This window comes from Nelumbo nucifera, chromosome 5 (genome assembly GCF_055504915.1).
Source record: "Nelumbo nucifera cultivar China Antique chromosome 5, China Antique-T2T, whole genome shotgun sequence".
Taxonomy (NCBI): Eukaryota; Viridiplantae; Streptophyta; class Magnoliopsida; order Proteales; family Nelumbonaceae; genus Nelumbo; species Nelumbo nucifera.
The window spans coordinates 54836832-54846801 of record NC_142653.1 but is presented as its reverse complement, the minus strand read 5'-3'; the positions used below and the strand labels follow the sequence as shown (position 1 = coordinate 54846801).

Genomic DNA, 9970 nt, shown 5'->3' with positions numbered 1-9970 from the left:
TGCCCTTAGCTCCAATCAGATTAATGCATAGATACATTTATTGTAAATGAATAAAAGTACATTATTATTTCATGTTAATATTGGTATGTTTCTATGTATTTACCCCTTAAACTGGACACTTATGAAACTCGTATTAGTTTAGAATATTCTCAGGCATTGGATAGACTTGGGGATTTTATTCTATCAAGGTTGACACTTATGTACTACCAAAAAAGTTAGAACAGCTTGTCTCAGCTGCTAGGGTTAGACCTAAAGCACATGTAGTGTGTGCTTGAATGAGTCGGCTCTAAATAATCCTCCTTTTGCTGAATTATTACCGAGAACTTGTTGCCAGAGGAGGATATGAAATAGAATGTAATTGCTTTGGCAGGCTAACCAATGGATCGAGGCAAAACTCTTGTCCTGTTTCCTAATAAGAAATCACCTTTCTAAGTGATGGGTGATGGCTTCCCTTGTGACTTTTGCTTTTTAGGGGTGGGGGCGCTTAAACACTAAACTTAGACCATTTTCCAATTATGTCATAGACCTTTGAGATTAATAGGCAAAACTAGAAAGTTACATAACCCCCAAACTTGATTATGGTATTGCACTAGGTGTTGGGTTGGGTTATCTTTGATATGCCAATCAATGAGATCCATCAAGAGTCAAAACCTAGATATGTTGGGGTAGTCTAACAATTCACCAGGTGATCATAGTGATAGGATTGGCCCCTTTGTCAGATAAAGTGAATGATAGGATTTACACTCTCTAATGGAAACCTAAACTACCGGTAGTGAATTTCAATTGTATTTGAAATCTGATTTTGAAAAATATGTTTATGATATATATATAATTTAGTGTTTTATGAAAAATGTTTACAAAAGGTTTTAATTCCCAAGATCCATCCGAATAGAGAGTGTAACACTACACCTTGTAGCCGGGGGAGAAGTCATTCTCTATCGGGTAGTGTTTGATCATTATGGGTTGAGAGCAAGGTTCAAAATATCGATACGACCGATACACTGGTATGGGTGTATTGAGTGAATCGATACAGCTTTTGAAGCCTTATTTTTATTTTTTTTGCAACTAGTTTAAGGGTCTGATTTAGGGCTCCTCTACCCCCCTGAACCAATCAAACCCTCGATACACCCACTATAGGGGCATATCAAAGGGTCCCGGAACGATACGTATCAGTCAATACGTGTCGATACTTTGAACCTTGGTTGAAAGGTTAAGTGTAAAAGACCACTACAGGGTTGATTACCAGATGGGCTTTATTTTACTTAAATCCATCATTGGGTCTTTATCGGATTATTAAATTCAATTATCATTTAGGTGTAAATATTGGACCCATAGTGATGTGCTCAAGGGTTCATTGCATTTAGTAGTGAATTCGACCAAGCCTTTTTACAGAGATTGGGCCGAACCCATGTGGACTTATGTGAGGTCATTGTGTGGTCTCATGCCATATAAATCAAGCCTAAGTTGGCCATGCAACATCTCGGGTCATGAACCTGTGAAGTAAATAGACCTAAGGCCCATAATTAATAAGATTAAGTAAGTTGTGACATGACAACTTGCTCTGGGTTTGGAAATGTGTATGGAGAATCCATCCTCTTAAGAGGATAAGACTTATCTCTTAATAGAGTCTAGATCCAAATTAGATTTAGATAATTTTCTAATTTGATTAGGAAAGTGCTCCATAAGGAAATAAAAGAAGAAGAGGGCAAATTAGGCTAAAACACCATTCTCTCTTGTTCTCTCTTATTCTCTCTTCTTCTCTTTTGTCTTTCAAGAAACCCTATCACGACCAAAGCTTTTAAGAACTGATTTAGATCAATTCTCTTCTTTGTTTTTTCAAGAAAAACTCAGAATAAAATTACTCTAACTTACCTCATTCGATTCAAGCAAGTTGGGTCACAGTTTTGTTGAAAACAATGTCGCTGAATCGACTTCACCTACACGTTGTGCCATCTTTAGTGGATGCTAGATTTAGGACTAATTTGAGCGTAAACTTCCACCTTGATATCTACATCTATGGAGTCCGTAATTAAGTATGCATCTCCCTCTTTGTTTGGTTTCAAATCTGGTTCGGTTCAATGCAAGATTGATCCAGAAAATTTAGTTTTCAAATTTATCAGGAAATTGGTTCCCATAAAGGTTAGAAAATTTTTTGAAATTTTTCCCAGCCATCTTACATGGTTCAGCCATCCATATGATGGATTTTAAACCCTTCCAACAGTGGCAACTAGGGATAGATTCGAGTCGAGCCAAGCCAAGCCGAATAATACCAAGCTCGAGCTCCGCTCGAGACTATTCTACAAGGCTCGAGCTCGATTCGAACCAGAACCTTGAGCTCAAACTCTATTCGAGTAAAAAATTCACAAGTTGAGCTTTACTAAGCTCAAGCTCGACTCGTTTAATAATCGAGCCGCTGAATTAGGCTAGAGCTCGATTGAAACCGAACCGAGCTTGAACATCTCATAAAAAGTTCGGCTCATTGCCATTCCTAGCGGCGACCCAAGGTTCAACTTCCAATAACACCTCCATATTTCAGCTCGTAAAAAGTTTGGCTCATTGCCATCCCTAATGGTGATGACCCAAGGTTCGGCCTCCAATAAAACCTCCATATTAAACTGAAGTGCCCTTCTTGGCACGCTTCTTGCAATGGAGTTTCCGTCTTCTTTCATAACTTAATGATCTCCGTTGGCTGACGATATTGATCTTAAGGGCTCCTCCAACAATGGCCATGAGATCCATGGACAGGGAGACGCTTAGACGCCAACTTTATTGACGTCATTCAGTTCAGTCCTGACATAATGCCTTATCATTCCCATGGTGAATCCTCACGATTTGGTACCACACCTATTGGTGGACTTGTTCAATTGTTCCCAAAATACCAGTTCTGGATAATGTTCTCAATGCTGACCACAATGGCATAACTGTTGTCGTGAACCTGAAGCACGGGTTTTAAGCCATTACTATTTATAACATTATCACAAACACGATAAGCGAAATTTTAGGCAATTGTCAGAAAATTAAAAGATACGTGTAGAATTAACCAATTTCTGGTATTTTAAGAAATTTGTCCTTATTATATAAATAAAATATTTTTTTATTAAATAAAAAAAAATCTATTTTCAAAATTCTAATAGGGCCCAAGCATCGACTTTATATGAGGGCCGGATTCAGGCTCAAGACCTAGGCCCGATGGTCGGGTCAGGCTCGAGCTTGGACCTGAATATTTTCTATTGATAAATAAACAAAACCCGGCCCAGCCCAGTCCATAAACAAGTCTATTAAGATGTCCGGATGCAACGTATTCACAATCGAGTCGAACTCGGATATTGATGAATCCGGCCCTAGCTCTAAATGCAGACGATCCAGATGGACTTCAGATACATATTCTCAAGTGATGGATCGTGGATGCAATAGATGGCATGCATATATAACGTACATCTAAATATATAATATTATATATATTGAATACAATATATTTAAAATTTATAGGGCCAGAAGCTCAGCCAAGCCTTCCCCATGCTCACTCCTACTGTACATCAAATCTGTTGGAAGCTGAACATCACACTTTCAATACAACACCTCCCGAGTATAACATACTTTTCCTTGTTCCACGTAAGGCAGGCAAGTAGTTATTTTGCAGATTGAATCCTTGTGTTCAGATTATGAAACCTAAAAAGAAATCTTTTCTAAACTTACTCTATACTTTCAAATTTTCCTTCTTTATTATAACTACTGCACTTTGTTAATGTATGGTTTACCTGCTTCTAGCAAGTAGCAACCCCTACCATGCAGCATTGTACAAGCATTTGGATATGTGTTGCAGAGGAGGAAAGTTTCTACCTTCTCTTAATGTATGGTTTCCAAGGACTTGCTTTCATTTCATGTATAAAAGAGGAGACAATGATCCCCAATGTATGTCAACAACTCAAGGGTTTCTTACATGGGATTGTTTCAAAAGTCCAGAGACGGAAGCACAATGTGTTGAATTATAGTTGCATTTTTCACAGCATGACTGCAGTAGTTCGATGACTTTTAGGCACCTACATCCATTTTCAAATACCAAATTAATGTCAGTAACTATTGCCAGCAAGTTTGTAGAATGCAATTTACTGCATTTCGAACAGTTAATATAAAATGCCGTAAGTGGAGTTCATGAGAAATCCACAGAACATTAGTATTGATTCAGCATGTCCCATGTGCCCAAAAAAGACCAAAATGAACTTGCACTTACTCTTTCAATGCATATATGCTCAAAATATGCAAACCCAATTAGCCCAAATTATTTCATATATGCTGATATGTATAGCCAAGCCTACCTGAACATAAGATCCTCAGACATTAACACTCTTTGGCAAAATGTTACTGACTAGGAATTGAAATGCTTCAAAGACACAAATGTAGGAATGGTAAAATCTCCATGTAGTTTGGCTTAAAGCAATGGAGTTTATTGATGTTATATATGAGCATCAAACTGATAACCAAAGCCAGCATAACGGGGAGAGAACAGTTGTTCTCCCAGGGTCACAACCACCAATGTCATTTCATGCCGGAATATTCAGGACAACAAATCTTGGTGGTTGCAGAATTACAGTAAGTACACAGAAATTCAAAATACCATGGCTGAGTTTTTGCCACTTGGGAAAATTAGATATCATATGGGGCATCAAGAAGTTAAAAGTTAAAGGGACTGAAAGTGTATAGTTTCCTCTAATAACAACTTTAGCACCTATTTGATATCTAAGAAGGATTGAAAAATACAGTAAACTCCTAGAAACTATGTTGGACAAAGAAGCTTATACACATGCACAAAGTGATAAATGTATTAGATGATTCATTTGCTAATTACACAGGCAGTGGTGTGAACTTTATACAGATCACATTACTCAGAAAAATCCAATACAAGTTGTGGTCAGGTGGTAGATCTGTATAGGGTTGATTCGGACTAGGGGAGAAGAGCACTAAGGGTCCTGTATCCAATGGATTGTTCAGATTGCCACTTCACTTTTCCAAGCAACATAAGTATGGTAAATTATGTAGAAAAGAAGAATATTTGATCTGGCATATATATAGACAATGATATATTTTCAGAGGATGTCAGGCTGTGGCTGGTTTGAAAGATACTCCTTGAATGTAGCATCAGTAGCAGAAGCACCGACTTTGGTCTTCTTCTCAAGTTGGAATTATCCAGTTGGGCATTGGTGCCATCCTTTGATCAGCTAATTGTTGTTTCTACTTGTTTTGCTCCCTCCTGTTATATCTTAACAATTCCCATTTTTTCATTAAAATATTCCCTTTTGATAATGGTTACTAATTGAAATACCTTCCCAAATTCAGAGTTCATGGCTGTCATCCTTATTTGACCATGCCGCCTTGCTGACTTGTTTCCTTCTCTCATGTTGTTAATGATTTTGAATTTGCCACATTGTTCTCAATGTATGGGGTAACTTGCATTTATGAGAATCGGTCATAGGATGACACTCTTTCTAAGTAAATCATGAAGAGTGATAGTGGAATTACCACAAAAGTGGATTCCTTAGAATCTGTTTTGCAGCAGCAGATTGATCCCAAAGAAAACTATATGTGCTTCAGCTACATTAATTGAGTAGGTATCTGATAAACTAGCTCTCCTTCGAAGTCACCATTTTTTCACTGAATGAGTTGTACCTCATTTGTCACCAATGCATTTAGGCCAGAACTTATTTGCAGTTCAAGGGCATAAATATATTGGTTGTTGTTGAGAAATTACAGTTTCTTTTTATTATGTCTATTCATATTTCACTTATACTGTATTACACAACCATGAGTATTCTGGTACTTTTTTGCTTCTCTCTCAAACTTCTCTCTCTTCTCTTCTCCTTTATTCCTCTTCTTGATTACTGAGTTTACCTTGTTGATTAAGCAAAATAATTGATGCCCTGTGACTGTGAACTATGATAGCTTGGAGGGTAATCTTCATTACAGAAAATTTACCAATTTCACCCATAATTTCAAAATGATGAGTGGGCTTATGGGCATTCACTGGGTTGGTTGGTAGCTCCCTTGAATGACCATAATAACGTGTTGGGATCTTCATTAAGTAAATACAGTTTAACAAGGCAGGAATACGTTCTGGAACCTCTTTGCAATTTTGCATTCTACAAGAGAGAGACCAAGGTCTTACTTTTGAGATTGACACATAGGGCATTTGTTTTCTGGGGCAATGCTAGTACCTTCCAGAATCCTAAGAAAGGCAGTCCGTTATGAATTACAACTTACAAAACATGGAAAAATGCTTCATCTTTGAAGGACATTGAATACATATAAAAGGATCCACATACACCATGTCGTTCACTTCCCTGATTCTTTAAGCTGGGTTCACTAGACTTGCTGTTGGAGGTAGGCCACCGCACTAAATTATCTTGTTCATTCTCTACAGAAAATGAAACTGCTACTATGAGATAATTCCATAGGTTCTATGTCCTCTATTGCAAGTTCAGCCTGTCTAGTATTCTGCAGTATGGAAGTTAGATCAACCACAACTTTTTTAAGAGAACCAAGGAAATAAAAGGTTGACCTTTAGCCCATAAATCCACAAAGAACTTGAATTGGCAGCCTTAGCCAATTAACCATCATATTGCCTCCCTTATGATACTTTTTTGTCAAAGAATGTTTTGCCAAATTGAGGAAACTCCTAATGTGTGTTTGGCTTCTAGAGCGGAGTTACAAGCAAGGTTAAAATGTAACTAGAAATAACCAGGCCCAAACAATTTTAAATCAAAATCTAATTAGATCCTTAAGTTTAAACTGTAAATGAAACAGAACATTCAGGTGTTCATTTAGCTACATAATTAGCTGGATGTGTGGGGCTCCAGTCAGCTCATTTCTATTGTCCATTTTTGACAAAAGCATATCATCTGTCAAGCTCTAACATAATCAAGAATCATTCATCAATTCCTTAAAGCAGGGGATCAAAACACACTAATTTCAAGGGTAGTTTTTCTCTTTCTAGATTTTTATCTTAGAATATAACCGTCCATGCTGGACCTGTCTTGTTTTGAGAAAAGGTAAATATAACCGCCCAACCCCCACTCCCACCCCCAATACAAGATTACAACTCAAATAAGCTCCTTGCCCTCAACAAAGCCCCTAAGCCTGAGGTATGAAGCCCTTTTGCAACTGAAACCCAAGAAACCAGCTTGCCAAAGGTGAAAGAAATTAAAATATCCAAATCTTTGGAGACATTTTGGAAAAGTTGTCTATTCCTTTCAGACTAGATGGTGCTTACAACTGCAGCTGGAATAGATACCCACACACTTTGCAAGATTTGGAAGACCTTGAAGATCCCAACACCACAACAGATCCAGAACTCTATTCTGCATAACCCAAGCTAACCCCAAGGCTGAGAAAAAGTGCCACGAAATGGCAGAAGACACAGGGCAATGGAGGAACAGGTGGTTATTGTCCTCCCAAGCTTGACCATAAAGAACACATAATTGGTCCTGGACTAGCACCCCTCTTTTAGCCAAGTTCACATTCGTTAAGCACCTGTCTAACACCGCAGCCCAGCCAAGAGCATTGTCCTTTGAGGGGGAGATCGGGTTCCAAATTTTGGGGGCAGGCACATCAGCTAGGTTTAGGTCCAAATGCTGGGATACAGTTATCAGTATCCAATGTAATATGTTTATAACATGTGCTTATATCTAGCTTTTGAAGCTAAATGTCATTTTCCAAGACTTATGTCCCGCCAAATTTAATTAAATTTCTAACACGTACAGATATTTTTATAGTAAAATTTGTTAAAACATACCACTTTTCATATTTTAAAAGTGTTAATGCTATAAAGTACATCAACGAGTATCCATGCAATGTCTGGCATCCAACAGTGGTACGCTAGGCATGTAGAGGCATCCAGGTATCAACCATATCATAGTGTATGATCACTTAACTGATGATGGATTCCCTGTCACAAAACAAGTCCTGATATCCATCTCCAGTAACTGGGTCAGCTCTCATGATAGATTGCCTAATCATTTAGAGCTAGTTCAGCACTTGGTTGATCTACCACTAAGGCCCCATTTGTTTTCTGGTATTTAGTGGGGGGTAAGTTGGTCAACTGGTAAGTTGACCACAATACCTGTGTTTGTTTTCTGCTATTTTGGGTCCCATTACCCATCCGCTGAATCACGTTGGTAAGCACTCTCTCCCTCTCACCTCTCTCTTTACCCAGGTAACTGTTAGTGTACAAGAACGCTGGAATCATGCTTACCCAGGCAAGTTTTACCTGGGAAACACTTGCCTAGGTAAACGCTCTTACCCAGGTAAGTAAAAATGAATGGGGCCTAATAAAAAGGCCATTGTGCTAAAGAGAATGCTCAATACAAAAAGTGAACAGAAAACAGCATATAGATAAGTAGATGGAGAATGCCTATAGGAAATGAGTACTGAAAATGAAAAGTGACCGACTTTGAAAAGCCTCAATAACTTCAAATCTAATAAAACATAGAAATTGAGGTTCTGGTTCTGAAAGGTGGCATAAGAATAAGCACTCTAAAGATTGAAAAGTTCAAATCTAATCAATTGCAAAACCGAGAAATTAGTATTAAAAAGAAATGTCATGAAATCAGTCATTTAGAATTGATGGCAAGAATACTGCTGCAAGGACAGAAAGCAATATTAAAAAAGATACACACCCGTAATTGATAAATTACAGAAACAACAATGGTAGCCTCAGGACAAAAGAATACCATAGATGGTAAACAACAAAGACATAGTCAGTCTTATCTATCCATTATGCATCAACCAGTGGTACAACCACATTCTTGGGGGCAAATAAGGCCTGGAAAGAGTATTCCCTAGACCCTAATATGAGAAGGTATATATGCTGGATGTTTCAGATGTTTTTGTCCACAGGAATAAAACCTTGTGCAAGTGACGTAGATTGTAGCATTGCATCTCTTCCATAAACGCCCTCAATAATTGAAGCAAAAAGAAAAAAAAAAAAAATTCTCGATCTCTACTCTCGTTACATTTTGATACCCATTTTCAATTTTTCAGCAGAAAAAGCCAAGAGTCGATCAAGTATAACTGTATAAGCCGTCACTGGACAGAGCATATGATCAATGGTGAAGAATCCATTTCTCCTGCTACAGAGGACTTGTAACACAAAGTTCACAACTTTGTGCGACGAACTAAGAAATTTGGCCTTATTGGGTAAGAAATAAACTAACGGGACAGACATGGAAATGAATCTGTATTCTACTTTGGACATGAAAATGTATAGCTTTTATCTAATTGAGTAATTCCCCAAATTAAGCGCAAGAAGAAGGCAGAAAAGCATCAAAATTTTATCCAAGAACTTAACCATCAAAATCTCCCAATCAATGAAAACAGTAATGTGCATTCTCATCTAAATATGTCAAATAAAAAGGACAAAAAAATGGAAATTCGAGAGAAAAAAAGTTAGAACAAGGAGAAAGAAAGGAATTAGAATCACCTCTGAGGGATGAAATTGTTCTTGGAGAGGCAAGCTTGAATGTCGCAGGCCTCCTTCTTGCACGGCTCCTTGCTCTGTTGCGCCATGGCTTCCTAGGCCCAGAAGTCCAACTTCGAATATTTATATTAAGTTTGGTGGAAGACCGAAGCCCCGATCGGTTCTCGAGTTCGCGTAAACCAACCTTCAACAAAATCCAAACGTCACTTTTTGCGTATATTTTAGAGCCAGCATCAACATGGGCCGGTACTGGGTTTCTACAAATTAGTAGGCCCTAGCCTGGATGGCAGAGATGGCAGAGCACCATCGCCATGTATTCGGAACATCTCCCCTTGAATGGCAGAGAAGATATTCCCGATATGCAGCTGTAATATCACATGGGTAGAGATGTGAGAATAGCTCGTGGATAGCGGATCCCAGCCCCCACTTTGTCACTTTAAAGTGGATTAAGAGTTGGTATAAAATTTAGAATCCATTTGATTTGCGGGAAGGTTATTAAAA

General features: G+C 38.1%; 1 protein-coding gene across 3 annotated transcripts; it reads right to left on the bottom strand.

Moving 5' to 3' along the window:
- Positions 1–3433: 3433 nt before the first annotated feature.
- LOC104596770 (Cox19 family protein (CHCH motif)) lies at positions 3434–9676 on the bottom strand. Of its 3 annotated transcripts, XR_016076071.1 has the most exons (3): positions 9473–9594; positions 4232–4316; positions 3434–4040 (listed from the first exon to the last, which is right to left on the bottom strand). XR_016076071.1 is itself a non-coding variant. In XM_010258049.3 (2 exons), exons 1-2 carry the CDS (start codon positions 9556–9558, stop codon positions 3926–3928), a joined length of 201 nt encoding a protein of 66 aa, XP_010256351.1. In that variant the 5' UTR covers positions 9559–9676; the 3' UTR covers positions 3434–3925. The 3 variants fall into 3 exon arrangements, 1 of the variants encoding a protein (XP_010256351.1); XM_010258049.3 differs by lacking the exon at positions 4232–4316 and having other exon boundaries at positions 9473–9676; XR_016076072.1 differs by lacking the exons at positions 3434–4040; positions 4232–4316 and adding an exon at positions 4324–6489 and having other exon boundaries at positions 9473–9587.
- Between the last annotated feature and the right edge of the window lie 294 nt (positions 9677–9970).

What these genes read in the sequence shown, in the direction of transcription:
- LOC104596770 (XM_010258049.3), bottom strand. Translation starts at nt 9,558, where the DNA reads ATGGCGCAACAGAGCAAGGAGCCGTGCAAGAAGGAGGCCTGCGACATT. An exon ending in AACAATTTCATCCCTCAGAG is followed by an intron (nt 4,041 to 9,472) that starts GTGATTCTAATT and finishes AAATGGATGTAG; the next exon opens with GTGCCTAAAAGTCATCGAAC.